This window comes from Cordyceps militaris, assembly GCF_000225605.1.
Source record: "Cordyceps militaris CM01 unplaced genomic scaffold CCM_S00001, whole genome shotgun sequence".
Lineage (NCBI taxonomy): Eukaryota > Fungi > Ascomycota > Sordariomycetes > Hypocreales > Cordycipitaceae > Cordyceps > Cordyceps militaris.
The window spans coordinates 5,568,662-5,586,551 of NW_006271969.1; the positions used below are offsets into that span (position 1 = coordinate 5,568,662).

The 17,890-nt window shown below is 54.4% G+C and overlaps 5 protein-coding genes across 5 annotated transcripts; 4 read left to right on the forward strand and 1 right to left on the reverse strand.

Moving 5' to 3' along the window:
• Positions 1 to 1,964: 1,964 nt before the first annotated feature.
• CCM_01723 (uncharacterized protein) lies at positions 1,965 to 2,876 on the forward strand (the record flags this gene model as incomplete). The annotated part of the gene is made up of 5 exons (XM_006666878.1): positions 1,965 to 1,979; positions 2,122 to 2,239; positions 2,300 to 2,319; positions 2,446 to 2,636; positions 2,669 to 2,876. 5 exons carry the CDS (start codon positions 1,965 to 1,967, stop codon positions 2,874 to 2,876), a joined length of 552 nt encoding a protein of 183 aa, XP_006666941.1.
• A 1,702-nt stretch (positions 2,877 to 4,578) lies between these two features.
• CCM_01724 (uncharacterized protein) lies at positions 4,579 to 5,343 on the forward strand (the record flags this gene model as incomplete). Its single annotated transcript, XM_006666879.1, has 1 exon — positions 4,579 to 5,343. The coding sequence occupies one exon, from the start codon at positions 4,579 to 4,581 to the stop codon at positions 5,341 to 5,343; it is 765 nt and encodes a 254-aa protein (XP_006666942.1).
• An 850-nt stretch (positions 5,344 to 6,193) lies between these two features.
• On the forward strand, positions 6,194 to 12,330 carry CCM_01725 (filament-forming protein, putative; the record flags this gene model as incomplete). The annotated part of the gene is made up of 2 exons (XM_006666880.1): positions 6,194 to 6,485; positions 6,551 to 12,330. The coding sequence occupies 2 exons, from the start codon at positions 6,194 to 6,196 to the stop codon at positions 12,328 to 12,330; spliced, it is 6,072 nt and encodes a 2,023-aa protein (XP_006666943.1).
• A 381-nt stretch (positions 12,331 to 12,711) lies between these two features.
• Positions 12,712 to 15,270, forward strand: CCM_01726 (ATP dependent RNA helicase, putative; the record flags this gene model as incomplete). The annotated part of the gene is made up of 1 exon (XM_006666881.1): positions 12,712 to 15,270. The coding sequence occupies one exon, from the start codon at positions 12,712 to 12,714 to the stop codon at positions 15,268 to 15,270; it is 2,559 nt and encodes an 852-aa protein (XP_006666944.1).
• A 103-nt stretch (positions 15,271 to 15,373) lies between these two features.
• On the reverse strand, positions 15,374 to 17,565 carry CCM_01727 (DNA repair protein, putative; the record flags this gene model as incomplete). Its single annotated transcript, XM_006666882.1, has 7 exons — positions 15,374 to 15,813; positions 15,867 to 16,188; positions 16,225 to 16,596; positions 16,652 to 16,956; positions 17,025 to 17,130; positions 17,178 to 17,335; positions 17,520 to 17,565. 7 exons carry the CDS (start codon positions 17,563 to 17,565, stop codon positions 15,374 to 15,376), a joined length of 1,749 nt encoding a protein of 582 aa, XP_006666945.1.
• Between the last annotated feature and the right edge of the window lie 325 nt (positions 17,566 to 17,890).

Genomic DNA, 17,890 nt, shown 5'->3' on the forward strand with positions numbered 1-17,890 from the left:
TGGGCGGCGCGTTTATACAGAAACGAGAGAGAGAGAGAGGCTGCGGACAAAAGGCACGCAGCTGCACCGGCTCGGGTGGCTTCTCCTCCGGTGACGAGTTTTGCTCGGAGCCATTCTTGCGCTCCGTGACGTTGCCGTGCGCCGTTGCCAGCTGGGCACTTTTGTGCATCCAATGAAGCGCCCAAGTAGGGCCGAAACAGTGTTAATAAGAGAGATGAAAATATTGAACGTACTTTGAATGTTACTCCGCCAAGGGATGTTGCCGCGCTTGCTACAACAAGGGAACATACCGTCAGTTCATGGCGTTAGTTCAAAACCCCTCGTTTCCCCACACCCCTCCCCCTAGCTGATGAAAGACGAGGCTTACAGGGAGCGCGAGGATTTTCGCCTGCCAGAGCTACATAGGTAGGCCATCCGTACTCCGTACTTCGGCCCCCTCGGATCGGAAAAGGACGGGGAATGGTAGGGGGTCGGTGATGGAAGCGTCTTGGCCACGACAAGCACAAGCAACTAACAATGTTATCGAATGGCGGATTTGCAAAAGAATTGTCGAGATTTGTACGTCAATCTCCTCGGTGCGCAAATCAAAAAGTGTCCTTTTTGAAACAAGACATTATTCGCCGCCAGGGAGCATATTATTAGAAAAATACCAGTAATTTCTGTGGCGACGAATGCCCACCCCTGCGAGACATTGTTGTTGATATTTTCGGAATGGTGCGGGCGCACCGCGGTAAAGGCTCAAGGGCGGCACACAAACGGGCCCCCCAGCCATCAAGCCGTCGCAATCTTGAGCTGAGTTATTAGTTAGTTCCCGAGGGCTCGGCATGCCGTTTTAGATGCCTCTTGTTGGTAGCTCGGTAGCAGTACCAGTAGTTGAGTAGTTGGATGCATCGTTGCCGCCGCTTCTATTGTCCCGTTTTCATCAGCTAACATTCTAGTTGGGAGTGCAACTTGATGGACGAAAATTGATCGCGTTCGGGGCCAAGCCACGCTGCCGCCGCCAAGGGTTGGTTGGGAACCATTCGGCATGAGCCTGCCTGAACAAGGTCAAGTAACTAATGGTTTGCCCACTAACTACCTAACTAGTGAGGCCGAGGCGACGACGGCGCGATGGCCAACCAGAGGTCTGTTTATCGCGTGCGGGAGATTTGAAACGGCATCGGCCTTGCATACTCCATCGTCGGTGAGGAGGGTCCGGGATTCCCTGTAAAATTAAGTTAATAAGGACAGAGTTTTTTTTCTTGGCTTCCCCTCCTCCACAACATGGGATGGGGCTACCAGCTGGTTAGGATTTGTTGTCTATTTGTAACTGGTCAAAATTAGCAGTGTCCTTCCTATTCATATTTTGTCTGGTTGGTCATTCTGATTACCAGTATGAAGGTAACGTTAAGCCATCGAGCCGAGACCTCACTTACTGGTATCCGCCGAGTGGTCTTTTCAAAAAGGAAGTTGGCAACAACTCTTATTACACAAATAAGAAAATAGTGAACCCCTTTTTTGCTCCATGTTTTGCTTTTGTTCCACGCTCTCCTTTTACCGCCAGTATGATGGGGAAAACCGAGGATTGAGGGCGTGTGTTTTTCGGTACAAATTGGCCGGCTATCGCTTGCGACGAATACGACATGGGGCGGACAACGCATCGATACATCATATTACTGCGGGCGTAGTTAGTAGTTTGTGTCCATATGAGTTACTGATCAAGGAGTTGCCATCCGAGAGCACCTGACGGGCCTGGAACAAGCAACATGAAAGCTTAGCAAAGTAAAAATAGAGCACATTTGTGCTGCTTTCAACTCTTCACTAGGCCATCACCATTGTTGGGCAGACAGGCCATTCCACATGACGGGGCCAACCCCTGTCTGTCTACAACGTTTTTCTGTTTGCAGCCGGCTTTGACTTGTTTGCAACGTTGGACGGTGTTTTATGTACGCCCAAGCGAAGCGTTTGGCGGCCGTGATTGAAAGATGACGCTGGCGAATGTTGGTTCGCCAGGTTGCAGCAAGAGGCAAAGCGCAGTCATCGGCTAGTCCTATACTGCCATTGGCGGGATGATGGATATTTGTGAGACGCCGCATAAAGGAAATAAGAGCGAATCAAGTGTGATTGTGATTGTGATGATAGCCGTGGCAGTGCCATGTGTTGGGCATCGCTGAGGCGCTGGGTCGACTTGTTGTTACGTGTACCAACGCAGTGCAAGTTGCACATTTGTCGGTGTCCAATCGAGAGACATGCGGTGTGGGTGTGTAATGTGATGGATGTGTTGTCGCGGGATTTTTCCCTCGCACGGAAGAATACATAGGTGCTGGTCGTGTGGTGATGGTGTGTGTCAAGATACGCACTAGTCCTTGGAGAGTAAACGAAATTTGGCAAACTGTTCATCATGAAACTCGAGTCATCTTTTGAGTGCTTTTATTAGGCGCGGGTGTCGCTGGATTACGGATACAGGCAAAGTATATCCGTATCGTGGTCAGAATGCGGGTGATGCAGCGCACAGGGCGGCCGGCATGGCGTCAGCGCAAAGACCACCCGTTGATTTGCGTTGGCGTCGGTAGGGCATATCGCCGGCGATGTCAGAAGGCGATCGTAATCACGAGCCAGGTTGTTGCTGCTGCTGCCCTGTTACCTCCGTGGCGTCCGTCAGTGGTCGTGCCGAGGACTATCACATTAGGCAGCTAGCCGACCCGGCAAGACTTTCCCGCCAAGGCCAGCAAGGTGAATCAGTCACACGAAGAAATATATGTCTTCAGGCGCAAAATAGGACCCGACGAGAGTCGGAGGTAGCTGGCGACAGGGGGCTGTGGTGTGATGGAGGCTTCCGGAGGCGACTGATGATTGGATGTAACCGTCCATTCCGCAAGGGACTGCAAGGCCGCTGAGCCTTCTCGGCCAGCTTTTGTTACATGCGCCGACGGATGGGCTAAACGAAGAGCGGTGGCAAGCTTATGATGTAGGCTGGCGTGGGGGAGCGTGATGATGGGTGTTTGTCGATTAAAATTATGTCGGAGTCTGGGGAAAGATGGGGGAGTATCCGTGCAGAATACTTATTAATAATGGAGAGGTACCTGACACTCGTGCCCTTGTCGGTGCAGACAGCAAGTACATATACGGTGCAATGTCCGGAGTAGATGTTTGCTCGTCTGCATCGAACAGCTGATGACCATGCCATGACGATTCGGCATCGCAAATAGTATTTGACTGAAATGTGAATCTGATTGCCTGCCTGCCTGCCTGCCTGCCTGGTTGACAAATAGCGCTGCGGTTTCATGATAGCTGCTGTCTGGCGGTGGAGCACAGGAACTCGTCTGCTGACACCGACTTGCAGGACACTCAGCCTGCCTGGAATACAGGCGGTATACCACGTTTTACGGGGGTCGCACGTACGGCGTTCAGCAGGCTGCCGCGGCGTACAGTGGATGCCCAGAACAGCCAGCTAATACAGCGTTTACGCGTGTCTGCAGACCGCTGTATGAGGTACATTTGCCACAGGCTCAGGCATAAACCCCGCTGTAACCCCCCCCGGTGATCCCCCACTGCCAGCTTATCATTGCCAGGTCATCAACTTGGTCATCCACCAGCCACTCTGAACACCAGCGCCAATTATTATCCCGCTCCGCCTCCTCTGCCAACATGCCCAGGTCACGCTCCTATGTCAAAATCCTCAACGGGCACCGATTGGGCGCCGTCCTCCCGTCTTGCCGTCTATCTCCCGTGCCTGTTGGCGGTGTATTTTTTTCTTTTGCCTCATCGCCCGTTCTTTGCTCCGGTTTCCTCCTACCACCCTACCCTTTCGTCGTCGTTGCCTAGATCCAGCAAGTGTCCAGCGTGACACCTGGGTCCTGCCCCAGTGTTCCGTCGTCGGCCGCCCTCCGCGAGGCGAGAGAGCTGATGCGTTGCACTACTCAAAAGTATGGGACACTACCTCGGGGCAGAGAATAGACATATGTGTGGGTAGTCAGTTACCAGAGGAAGCTCTTCGAGCGAGCTTCGGCAGAAAGACACATGTTCGGGATAATGCAATCGCGGCGATGTTCCGTAATACTCGCTTCAAGAGACCTCTGAGCGCTGACAGTACTCGCGAGAATATTACGCCTCAGCTGTGAGTCTGACGGCGGCTCGGTAACTCGACAACCAGACAACCAGACACAAACTGGCAAATAAGCCCGGGTTCCTCTCGGTCAATCACTACGGAGTAGCTTACTCCCACACCCACTCCAGCTCATTCATCCACACGCCTCATCACACCCCCCAGCCCATCTCACCGTCTCTACTAGTTCGACTCACCTAACAACTCTGGTCAAAGGGCAGGGGTGTCGGATACGGGTCCGACGCCACCAACCCAGACTCAGATCTTGTTGTCCGCCTTATTATTGCTGCTACATATAAGATCCCAACGCCGCCCGTGTCCTCGCCCCGTCTCCAGCCCGCATCCCAAACTACCTAGTTACCATCCTTGATACGCCGGTTGACTCTCAACCTCCAACTTCAACCACCGCATACCGACGTTTACTGGTACAAACAACACAAAGACGATACTGGTACACCGACATACCTACCTCTCTACGCCAGCTCACTGCCGTCATGGCCATGTTGGCCCAACCTCTATCGCCGCGGCAATGCCCCGGCTTTTTCGAACTACCACACAAGAAATGGAGACGCCGCCGAATAAATAGCCATATTTTGCAGCAAGAAGAGCGCGATAGAGCCGCCCGCGAGCTGGAGATGGAATCCAGAGCCCGCGCCTGCAACTACCTCTCCACCTTCCTCCACAGCTCTCCTTGGACCGACCAGCTCGACCAAATCACCATCGTTTGGGACTCCGTCCCCTCCATGGAGGAACTTGACTCTTATGGCGAGCTCGACGAAAAAGAAGGCACTCGCAACTGCCGCCGTCTCTTCAAGGCTGTTGTAGTATGGGACGAAGTCGGCCATCTGCTCTGGCAGACTCTCAAGGCTGCCGCCCAACAAAGGCAACCTCTAGATGGCGCAGTACCCATCACGATTGAGCAAACTTCGATCGACGCTACCGATATCTGGTGGCATGTGCCCCTCGACCACTCTTTTCGCCGTGGCTCTCAAGAAACCTCTCACTCCAGTCTCGCCTCACGCGGCTCTGTCACCGCCAGCCCATTCTCCTTCGACCGCGATTACACCGCATTCTCTTCACTCAGCAGCTCACCTTGCGACAAAAGCTTCATGACTGCTACAAGCCAGACTCGCAAGCGCAACGACTCTCTTTCGGCCACGATCCCCCGCGTCATCTCACAAAGCTGCGTCTCGGCTGTCAAGAAGACCTTTGGTGCCTTCTATGAGAAGTCGCCCGCACAACTACGCGGCTCTACATGAGTCGCCGTTCTTTCACGATCTAACGATATCATCATCATCATATCATCGTCATTATTGCATTTCCTTTTGTCGTCTTGGATGCATTTCTTTGTTTCATTTTTGCCGGCACTCGGTTGGCTGCTGATATTTATGCGAGGCGCTCACTGAATTGGTAGCATAGCGAAGCGTCATTATTGTTTCAAGAAGCTTGAAGTGCTCAAGCAGTTATCGGATTTGTTTTATACCCCCCTGTACGCAGAAAAGGCACCGGAAAGGCCAGAACATCTTGCGCCAACATCTATATTCCTAATCAAGAGCGGAGTCACATGATTCCTTATGCTCCACTATCTCGTTCCTACCGTATTCTGTGACCATCAAAACAATATTTCGCGATTTTCACCGTTATTGGATTACACATGTATTACTTCGTCAATTCAGTAAACGCCTTGTTGTGCTTGTGAGCAAATGCGTGTTAGCAGCACCATTCACGGCGGCCGCATCGGCTAATCCTCGGCCACACCATGAAGCTGGTCCGTGCGCTGCTGTTCCTGTGCCCCCAATTGTTTGTGGTGTTGTGTTTCTTGGTGGAGCACCATCTCATAGTTATTGTAACAAGCTCCCCAAGGCGCGGCCAGGCTCGACTTCTGCTATAAATCCGTCCTTTTCACTTGCTCACCAAACTGTTGCGCCGCATTTGCTTTGTAACGCTCGAGCACCCCTTCATCGCAGTCGCATACACTCGTTTTTATTGCACTGTTGACTTTTTCAACCGACTGTGCGAGCCTCCTCCACCTTGTTTGTAGCTAGCAAACACTGCATACCTGCCCGGTGATGAACAGCTCCGCCTAGTTCACCATCAAGGGACGACGACATGGCGGCCGCCGCTGTTGATGTCGGCTATCTCGCCGGTCATCTCGGCATCGATCAACCTGTCCTCACAACTTTGACGACTGAGCCGACCGTGGATCTCATCGCGATTCTACTGCAGGCGGTGACGAAGAAGGCACAGGAATATGATAATCTCTACGCCGACAAGCTGCAGACCGACATCGAGCTCGAAAACGCGGTTCGAAGCGCCGAATCGAGATCACAAGCGTCGAAATCTACCGCGGAACAGGCTTTGAAGGATGTGCAACAAGCCAGACAGAAGGTCCAAGAAGAGGGTAAGCTTGAATATGGAAGCATCTTCTTTACTATGCATCATCGGCTTACCAATTTTTTTTCTCAGAGACGAAGCGACAAGCCGCCGAGAACGAGCTCCAAGTCTTGAAATCCAAAAATTCTGATCACGACGCGGACATCAAGGCACTCAACGACAAGATTGAAACGCTCCAGTCATCCAATCGTGCCAACCTCGCTATTATCGAGGCCAACAACAAGCGAGATACGACATTGACGGAAGAGCTCACGAACCAACATCAGCGGAACGTCGAACTCTCGCGGGAAATCACCTCATTGCAGCAATCGGAGCAAAATGCAAAAGGCCAGCTCAGCAGTGCCAAGTACCGCGAAGAATCGCTCCAACAGCAGATTAAGCATGCTCGGAGCACTAGCGAATGGCTAGAGAATGAACTCAAGACCAAGAGCGAGGAAGCCCTCAAGTACCGCAAGGAAAAGGGCGCTCGCATCGCCGAGCTCCAACGCCAGGGCGACGATGCACTGTCTCAGGTTGATTCTCTCAAGCGCACTGAAAAGCAGCTTCGAGACCGCCTCACCAACTTGCAAACCAAGCTTGATGATACGTTGGTCAGGATTCAGAAGCAGGAAGAATCCTTTGCAGCGACGGTCGGCAGCTACAAGTCCGAGCTGGAGGATCAACGCCGCCTAGTCGACATGTCTGAACAACTCAGCCAAAAGCATCAGAATCGTGTACGTGAACTCGATGCCGAGAAGGAACGCCTCAAAGACAATTACGAGAACGAATTGCGCCGCGTACGCACCGAACTTGAGCAAGAAAAGCAGGCTGGCGCTGATTTGGAAGACCGTATTCGCCAACTTGAAGGCGAGCTTGACGAAACCCAAGTCCGTCTGGAGCATGCACCTCCTCCTGGATCTGCTCCTCAGACACCCCGCGCCAATGGCGGTGCGTTCGCTCGCGCAGCATCGCCGTTTGCAACACCAGGATCAATTCGCAACAAGGGCACCATCACCGCCACGCAAGCTATTGAACAGCTGTTTCATGTCAAGGGCCAACTTGCTGGTGAACGCCGCCGGACTCACCAACTGACTGAGGAGCTTGATGGCATGCTCGCAGCTCTTGAGGCCAAGGCTCCCGAAATTCAGGAGCTGCAATCTGAGTCTGACATGCTGCGCTCTGAGATCGCTCGCATGTCCGAGCTCTCGCAGCAGAGCTTTGAAGAGCGCGATGCGGCCAGAAAGGCTGCGAGAAAGGCAGATAGTTCGTTGAATACTACTCTGTCAGAAAACAAGATCCTCCGTACACAGCTTCGTGACCTCGGCACGCAGATCCAAATGTTGGTTTTCAATATCTATGCTCTTGAGAATGGTGTGGATCAGCTCAATGATGATGAGGTTTTCAGGCTGAAGCAGCTGGAGAAGGGCGAAGTAACCCAGGAAGCTTTGACCGACTTGTCTGATACCCACCAATTCATCACACAGAAGCTGGTTGTTTTCAAGGACATCCAATCTCTACAAGCCAAGAACGAAGATTTGCTTCGCATCACTCGCGAATTGGCTGAGCAGATCGAGAGTGAGGAGGCACTGGCTGCGAAGCACCAAGCAAAGGATGACCATGACAAGGTTGAGAAGCTGGAACACGAGCTCACTCATATGACAGAGGAATCCAAGTCGATAAAGACGACTCTGGAGAGCTACAAGGCTGAGCGAGACATGTTCCGTCGCTTGCTTCAACAGAGATCCTCCGGCGCAGATGATGCCTCGGTGATGCGCAGCTCCTTGGATGGCCGCCTGCCACTCGCTAGTATTGAGTCTGGGGAGCAGACTGAGACACTCAGCGAGGCCCTGCGAAAGCTCCAAGCCGAGTATGATAGCTTCCGCGAGGCCCATGACAGTGTACGCAAGGACCTTCGCAACCAAATTGAGGCTCTCTCCGCTGAACGCAACGGCCTACAGTCTGAGCGGATCAAATTGCAAGGTGAGGCTCGCCTAGAGTCTGAGCGTCGCGAGATGCTCCAGGGCAACTATGCGGCCCTCCAGACCGAAAACCAAGAACTACAAAAGCGTAGCCGAATTCTTTCCGAAACAGCAGCCAAGCAGGATATCCGGACACAGCAGGTTGCGGAGGAGCTAATCGATGCTAAGGGCCTTCTTGATAGCGTCCGCAACGAAACTGCCAACTTGAAGGCCGAGAAGAAGCTCTGGAAGGATATCCAAGATCGCATGAGCAAAGACAATGAGATCCTGATCGAGGAGAAGAATCGCCTTGGAAATTTGCTCGCAACTCAGCAGTCCCTTGAGAACGAACGCAACATCTCAGAATCAGAGTCGCGTAGAAAAGCGCAGGCCAAGATTGAGCGGCAGGAGCAAGAGCTCAGCGATGTTCAGCGCAAGCTTTCCCAGGCTGCGGAAGAGAGTAAAAGTCTCCAGCAGCGCAAAGAATACGAATCCCGTGAGGCTCAAAAGCGCATCGATGAGCTCATGACCAGTCTCAGCCAGATTCGCGAAGAGCATATTAGTGTGAAGACTACGAAGGACCACCTGCAGGCTCGTGTGAACGAGCTCACAGTGGAACTCCGTAACGCGGAGGAGCGTGGCGGCCGCCTAGCGCCTCGCCCAACTCCCCGACCTGGTGTTCCTGAATCGTCAGAATATCAACAAGAGCTCGAAACGCAGGTTCAAACGCTCACAAACGATATTGCGGAACTGCGTCGTGATCTGGCCCTGGCTAATACTCAGCTTGAGAATGCTAAAGTTCTGGCTGAACAGTATCGGGAATTGAGCCAGAGCAATGAAGATGCTCTGGAAGATTTGAGGGCCTCCCAAGATCAGTACAGACTGGAGATGGAGCTACTGATCGGGGAGAAGGAAACCAGAATCAAAGAGCTCGGACAACGCGTTGACGACATGTCTAGTGAGCTGTCGCGATCGAATACCGAGCTCTCGTCCTTGCGCGACTCACAGGGCGAAGTAGCCCGGAAGTTTGAGGATGAGAAGGCAATTCTTGAAGAAGAGATTTCTCGCCTCAAGGAGGATAGCGCTAGACACCTCGAAGCCGCGCGCTTTCATCAACAGGATCTTCGTGCCCAAGCTGACATTGCGACGCGCGCCCAGCAGGACTATGAGCAAGAACTGGTCAAACATGCCGATGCTGCCAAGCTTGTCCAGCAGCTGCGTAGCGATTACCACGAGCTCAAGAGCGAGTCAGCAACATTGCGCGCTGAAGCCGATTCAGCAAAGGTTACCCTCGCGCAGAGTGAGTCGTCTTGGGAGGATAGACGACTCCAACTCGAGCAGGAGATGGCTGAGCTCAAGACCAGACGCGAAGATGTCAATGCGCAGAACAAACTCCTGCATCAGCAACTGGAGGGTCTGACTACACAGGTTAACGCTTTGCAGCAGAGTCGTGGAGGAAGTGGAATTGATGACGACGCTGGTGTATCCAGCACAACGGATGCTATGGAGGGCCTCAGAGAATTGAACAGCTACCTTCGTCGTGAAAAGGAGATTCTCGAGGTACAATACGATTTGAAGACGCAGGAATCAAAGCGTCTGCACCAGCAGGTTGAGTACACGCAGAGCCAACTCGATGAAACGCGCTTGAGGCTCGATCAAGAGCGTTCGCAGGCTACTCAGAGCGACCGGACCTCCATGACCCACCAAAGCCTAATGGAGAAACTCAATGAGTTGAACCTCTACCGCGAGAGCAGCATGGCCCTTCGAAGCGAGAATAGTCACCTCAAGGATCAGATTTCTGAACGCAACGCCAAGATTCAAATGATGGAAACAAAGGTCCAACCTCTTGAAGCTGAAATCGACAATCTCAACACTCAGAAGTCTTTCCTCGAGGACGAGATCAAGCAGATCCACGAAGACCGCGATAGATGGCAGAAGCGCACTGAGGGCATCTTGACCAAGTATGGCCGCGTCGACCCGGCAGAAATGGAACAGCTGAAGAGCACAATATCCGATCTGCAGACCGAGTGCAATACTCTGAAGGAAGGCACACAGCCCCTGGAGGCCAAGGTCGTCGACTTGGAGGCTGCTCTTGAAGCCGAACGAAGTAATTGGCAAACTACGCGCTCTAAGATCGCCGAGCAGTTCAAAGATAGATCTAAGAGAATTACCGGCGAGAAGAATGAAGCTGTTCAGCGAGCGATAAGTCTTCAGGAGGAACTTAGCTCTGCCACTGCGGATCTGGAAGCTGCTAAGAATCAGGCGGAGGAGAGCAAATCACAGCGGACCGCGCTCGAGAAGCAACTCGAGGACTCACAACAACAACTGGAGCAATTGCGCCAAAGGTCACAAGCTGATGGCAGTCAGGGAGGAACTGCCTCAGTTGAGCTCGGTGGCGATGCTGCAGCTTCCGCAGAAGTGGTTGCAAAGCTTGAGCAAAGCCTCGCTGACGTTCGAAAGGAGTTAGAGTCTGTCAACGCTCAGAAGCTCAGTGCTGAGCAACAATTGAGCGAGCTACGTTCTGAGCTTCAGGCTGCTATTACGGAAAGAGACGCCCGCAAGAAGCCAGAAGAGGCCGAGGAAGCCACTGGAGGCTCTGTGGATCCAGCGGCTGCCGCGAGGGGCTTATCAGACGAGGAGAGAAAGACTTTGCAGGCCAAGATCACGGCTGCGGAGACCAAGGCTTCGGAATTTGAAGCCAAGGCCAATGAGGTTGAGGCAACAATACAGCAGACTATCCGCGAACGCAGCGATAGGATGAAGAACACCCTCAACACCAAGCTGAAGGATTCTCGCGCTCAGATGGAGGCAGAGTATAAGAAAAAGGACGAAGACCTTCGCCTTCGCTTTGAGCAGGAGAAACTCATTTGGCAGGCCGAGAATAGCAAGCCAGCCGGCGACTCCAGCACTACTGCGGAACCACCTGCGACCCCCGCCAAGGCCGTGGTTTCCTCTGTACCTGCCACTCCAAGCGCGAATGGCAACTCTTCGGATCTTTCACAACTCGACGATGCAGGCATCCGCCAGTTCCTGTCCACCAATGCTACGGCTAAGAACATCATTGCGATGAACATCCGAAAGCGCGTTGACAACGAGAACGTCAAGCTCAAATCGGAATTTGAGAGCAAGATGAAGAACGAGGTTGAAGGGAAGATCGCCGCTGCACGTGAGCAAGCTCAGCTCATGGAGTCGAAAAAATCGACCTTGCGCATCAACATGGCTGAAAATAAGCTTCGCAGTGCAAATGCCAAGCTCGGGGTGGTCGAGGCAGCTGCAAAAGAAACTCCTCAGAAGCCGGTCATCCAAGTTTGGGAAATTGCTAAGACTACACTACCTCCCCCGCCACCGGCGGCGAATGTTGCAACGCCAAAGGGCACCCCCGCGAAACCTCCGGCGGCGGCGAAGCCGGAGGCGACGCCATCGACTCCCACGGGAAATGCACCAGCACCTGCCGCCAACCCGTTTGCAGCATCCACCACCAGCAATGCAGCAGCACCACCAGCAGCTAACCCATTCGCTGTTAAGACGGAGAGTGACAAGGCAGCTCCTGCGGCGCCCCCTGCAGCTCCTCCCGCAGCAGCCACAACGGCCGCACCAGCTGCCACAGCCTACGCCACCGCTCCTAGCGGCCTTCCACAGCCACTGCCGAACCAGGGACCTCAACGGTCTGGTATCCCCATGGCGCGTGGCGGTGGTCGTGGACGCGGAGGACCATATGTGCATCCCGGCCAGCGTAATGCTAGCGGTAACCAAGAGGGTGGCGCAGCGGGAGGTCGCGGGCGCGGTGGTGCTCGCGGTGGGCGAGGTCATCTGAATCCCGGCGTCTCAGACTTCCAGCCTGGGATGAAGCGACCAAGAGGGGATTCCGAAGCCGGCGCTGGTGCCAAGAGAGCCAGAGGCGGCGGCCCCCATTAGAAGAGAGCTCGCCTCTCGCTAGGTGTAACCGGATTTGGGAGGAATTAGATAAGGGGAATAACGGATGTAGCTGGAAATTTGTATTTTGTTGATGTATTCTTGCCTGGGGAAAATTGCTTGGTTGCTTTGAAACCTGAAAGGCGCGGCATATTTGTACAATTCAGATGTGAAATTTACACTTTAATTTTCTTTGTTGGTACTCCATCTTCACACTTGGTGATTGCGATGACATCGTTTGATAATACGTAGCAGATCAGATACTTGAGTCGCTGAATTGAGCTGACGTCAATTTTTCCGCGTTAGTTAGTTTGGCTCTTGTCGTGATTCGTATAAATATCGGTGGATCGGCGTCAGTGGCGCCGACAGCTCTGTAAAAAAAAAATGTGGCCCGCCTTCAACGAACTTTTTGCCTGTGTCCAGACGACCAAAAAAGCCAACAGAAAGGACTTGGGCGCACAACAACCGCGCGCGGCACGATACACATATTGCAGCTGGTCTGGTGCTTTAATTTCAACATACAAAGGCATGGCTCCGCTGAACAAAAAGCGCAAGCAACAGTCGGCCGCCGGGCCTGCTGCGAAGCGCGGCAAGATTATCAGGCCTCCCAGGCACTGTGTCGAAGACACCGGCTCACTCGCATGGCAGACTCTTGGCGAGGAGTTTGGCGGTCTGGAAGTCATTGAAGGCGTCGAGGTCATCAGGGACGGCGACCGCGTGTCCTTTATGGTAGCGAACCCACCCTTGGCGGGCAAGGCTGCGGTGACCAAGGACCAAGAGGACGGCGGCGCCGACGACGGTGATGTTTTCGAAGGCTTTGGCGACGACGACGATGAGAACGAACCCAATACCGAGACAAGCGAGGCAAATACCACAAAAACGACATTAAAAACACAGGAGGGGAAGAAAAAGAAGGAAAAGAAGACCAAAAAGACGGTGCCGCCGAATGCGCATGATCGCAAGCTAGAGGCAGCAGCAGCAGACACAATCAAGAAGCAAAAGGGTGGTGCACAGGTCAATCCCTTTGACGTGCTGATGGACGCTCAGGACGACGAGAACGAGGCGAATCTCGAGGACTGGGTCGCTCTGAACCTCTCGCCGGCCATTGTCTCGGCCATTGGCAAGCTCGGCTTCACCAGCCCGACCGCGATCCAGGCGGAGTCGATCCCGCCCATCAACGCTGGCGCCGACGTCATTGGCAAGGCGCAGACCGGTTCCGGAAAGACGCTGGCCTTTGGCATCCCGATTGTCGAGCGCTGGCTGGAGCTGCACGCCGACAAGGACGGCACCGACGACGAAGACGGCGACGAAGAAGAAGCAGAGCAGGACGGGGCCAGCAGCCGCAAAGGTCCCACCGCCGTCATCCTGAGCCCGACGCGCGAGCTGGCTAAGCAGATTGGAGACCACCTCCGGGCGCTGTGCGCGGGCTTGCCGGCGGCGTCGCCGCGCGTCTGCGTGGTGACGGGTGGGCTGAGCGTGCACAAGCAGCAGCGCCAGCTGCGCACGGCCGACGTGGTGGTGGGCACGCCGGGACGTCTGTGGGAGGTGCTCGACGGCGACGCCGCGCTGCAGGCCGCGTTCCGCAGCCGTCTGCGCTTCCTCGTCGTCGACGAGGCGGACCGGCTCTTCAAGGTCGGCCAGTTCAAGGAGGCGGAGCTGATTATCGGCGCGCTGGACCGACGAGCGGGGGGGTCGGAGAGTGATGATGAGGAGGACGAGGAGGAGGTGGACGAGGGAGACGAGGGGAGCTGGTCGAGGCAGACGCTCGTCTTTTCAGCCACGTTTGACAAGGACTTGCAGATGAAGCTGGCAGGCAAGAAACGGCCGAGTGCGCAGGGGACAGACGAGGAAAAGATGGCGGATCTGATGAGGTGCTTGAAATTCCGCGGGCAGCCCACGTTTATCGACGTCAATCCTGTTAGTCAGATGGCCGAGGGCCTACGGGAGGGTCTTATTGAGTGCGGTGCGATGGAAAAGGTGAGCCCAAGCCAAAATTGTGCACCAATCGCATCATCATCTATACTAACACTTCTGCAGGATCTATACCTCTACTCTGTGCTGCTCCTGAATCCTGGCCGACGAACACTCGTCTTTGCAAACTCCATTGCCGCCGTCCGCCGCGTCGCGCCGTTTCTGCAAAACCTCAACATCACCGCGCAGCCGCTGCACTCGCAAATGGCGCAAAAGGCGCGCCTGCGCTCCCTCGAGCGCTTCACCGCCACCCGCAACTCCGTCCTCGTCGCCACCGACGTCGCCGCCCGCGGCCTCGACATCAACGAGGTCGACCTCGTCGTGCACTACCACGTGCCGCGCACCGCCGACGCCTACGTGCACCGCTCCGGGCGTACCGCGCGCGGCACGCGCGTCGGCGTCAGCGTCATGCTCTGCGCCCCCGACGAGGTGCTGCCCACGCGACGCCTCGCGAGCAAAGTGCACGCCCGGCGCGACGCTCGCTACGGTGGTGGGAGCAGCAGCAAGCGGGAGCACATGATCGAGACGCTACCGCTGGATAAAAAAGTCGCCGCGCGCCTCAAGCCGCGCGCCGACATGGCCAAGAAGCTCGCGGACGCGGTGCTGGCCAAGGAAAAGGCGCACAGCGAGGACACGTGGCTGCGCGGCGCGGCCGACGAGCTCGGCGTCGAGTACGACTCGGAAGAGTTTGAGACGACGGCGACCGCCGGCTTTCGCGGCGGCCGCGGCGGTGGCCGCAAGCGCAAGGACAAATTGGCCGCGGGCATGAGCAAGGCCGAGATGGGCGCGCTGCGCGCGCAGCTGCGCGAAGACCTGGCCCGCCGCGTCAACCTGGGCGTGAGTGAGCGCTACATTGCGGGTGGCCGTGTGGACATGGCCAAGCTGCTCAAGGAAAAGGAAAAGGTGACGGTGGGCGGGCTTTTCCTGGGCGGCGACGACTCGTTTGGGCTGGGGTTTGGCATAAAGTTGTAGATGTGATACTAGGGGGAATATACAAGGTACTTCTAGATGTATATATATATTCACGCCAACTAGAGCAGTTGTTTTGCGTCCTGCAAGGGAATCCGAGAACCACCTACAGTTCTTGTTCTGTGTTGCTATGATGGTCGGTGGTCGAAAGCAAAGGCAAGGAGCCCCAGTCGCCCTCGTAGAGCCTGTCGACAGTGCGATTATATACCCCCCAGCGGATCGCAGAGTCCGTGTCCGTGATGTGTGAAGCCAAACTCCGTTGTGACTCGTCCTGATCGTCGGCCTCGCCCCGCGCCCTTTTTGAAGGCGGACCTGGCAGCTCGTCGCCGCGGTCCTTCGGGCCGCTGCTCTCGGTGAGTAATCTGTGTGCAGGCGACAACGAGGGTGGCTCTTCAGCGTCTTCGGAGACCTGCACAGACGTCTGCGTATCGGGCCTATCTTCTTTGTCCTGCGGTGGGGGGTCTGGATACGTCGCCTGCACCATCTTGTCGTAGGTGAAATCGGCCCCGGAACAAAAGTCCCCAAAATACGAGGCAATGGAATAGCCTGCCGTAATCAACATTTGAGCGTCACATGACGGGTTTCTTGTTGGGTCCTACCTTTGCGCCACCAGTGCTCGGCGTTTTCTGTGCATGGCCACACATCGCGTGGCTTGAATGCGTCGACAAGGTGGCAAAGCTCCTCGTACGAGGAGTGGCGGGCATATGGGAAGTGAATCACGCGCGGCAGTCTCGTGGCTGTCGGGGTTGTGACCCCAGAGCTGGAGCTGCGCTTGTGTGCCAGCATACTATTCAGCTTGTTTATGCTCGTAGTGAGCTGGTCTCCGAACAGGTCCATGGTTAATCCTAGTGGCATATCGCGTCCTGGTGTCATGCTCTGAAGCAGAGACTTGAAGAAACTATCGTCGACTTGACCAGTTTTCTTCATCCTAAGAAAACTGAATTAGCGAGTGCATACTTGCATGATGTGATGGGGGAGTATAGAGTCATACAGTTCCTGGAGCGTCTGGATATCTTTGGGTGACAAGGCCCCCAGCTCAGCATCCCGCTGAAAATCATTTCCTCCTCCACCTATGCCAACCTCAGCAATATCAGTTCCATCCACCAGATGCGCCACAATCGGTTGTATCTTGACAACGTTTGGTTGGTCCGCGACGGAGCACAGATTGCCCTTTTCGCAGCTGTGCAGGCGCACACTCTCGTGCACTGTCAGGCAGCCCGGGTGCCGTGCGTTTCCGCACATGTAACCGGCCAGTGACGCGAAGCGGTGATCACCAATTTTGCTTGAAAGGGACGCATATATTCTCATTTTATACTCGTCCACGTGGATCTGTACACTAATTAGCTTTGGTGGTAACAAAGTGGGGGCAAAGTGTGAAAACAACTGGCGATTTCAAGGCCTTGGAGAGGGCGAGCCAAACTTCCTCGTAGCCATAGGTCCAGGCTTGGAAATAGAATACCGTATCCGCCGGATACAATGCTACTTTTCGCAGCAACTCGGAGATGCCCTGGCTCTTGGTCTGAAACGGGACATCTTTTGTAAAGGACGTGTCGAGGTAGATTTTGTCCAGTGTACGGATGCCCGAAGTATACTCAATCAAAACTGGATGCCTGGAAATCGAATTAACAAACCAAGGCTCACTTCGTATGTCGCCGGTATACAGGATTGCCGTGTCATTGCGCTCAATCACTACCATGTAGAGACGGGTCAGATTCTCGAAGCAAAATAGCATACTTTGTAGGTTGGCATCTACTCACAGAACATGACTGCCCCAGGGCAGTGATTCGCATCGAACAGGGTCACTTGCAATTCAAGATTAGGTGCCAACTCCAGCGTCGTAGGCGTTTCCAACGGTATCGGCTTCTGCCACGATGATTAGATGTGTTTTGACCTGGGCGCAGACAACCCACCAGCAGGCTGCTCAAGTGCTTGTATGTTTGCTGCCTCGCTTCCAACAGCCCTTTGGCATAGTTGAGGCGACATGGGTATCGCTCCAGCCGCAGCAATATCTCGCGCGTCGCGGCAGAACAGTAGACGCTAGACACCATTAGCTTCACGGCGAAGTTCGCTAGAACGGCTCCTTACAATGGTGAGCGCAGCGTGTCTAGGCCAGCGAGATGATCGCTATGGACGTGACTGAGGAAGCATGCCAGAGGGGGCAAATACCCCTCGACGCGGCGAAAAAAATCAACTTGACAAGCAGTGTCAACGGGCGCGCTGGGGAGCAATCAGGGACCTTTGAACGGGCTCACTTCGAATTTCTGGGAATTCGGACACGATGCCCCCAAACGTGGACATGGTTCGGGTCCATGTACGATAAGAATAATGGGAGGTGGTAGAATTCAGCGCCTCATTTGGATGTAATTGGTAATGGAAATCATCATGACTTGCCCGTTTGGTGTCGAAGATGGAGAAGCTAGGTTCATTAGATGAGCTTGGCAGCTTGGCAGCTGGTGCAAGCAAGTGCCCCGTTACCCCCACTTGCTTGACAAACACAACGTGTGATTATTGTGAACTCTGCGGATACACAATTCAATATTCAATCAATGGCTTTCTATATAACATGCATATTGGTTTCTACACACTGCAAATCTCCGCCCCTGAATATCCGCAGGCATTCCCT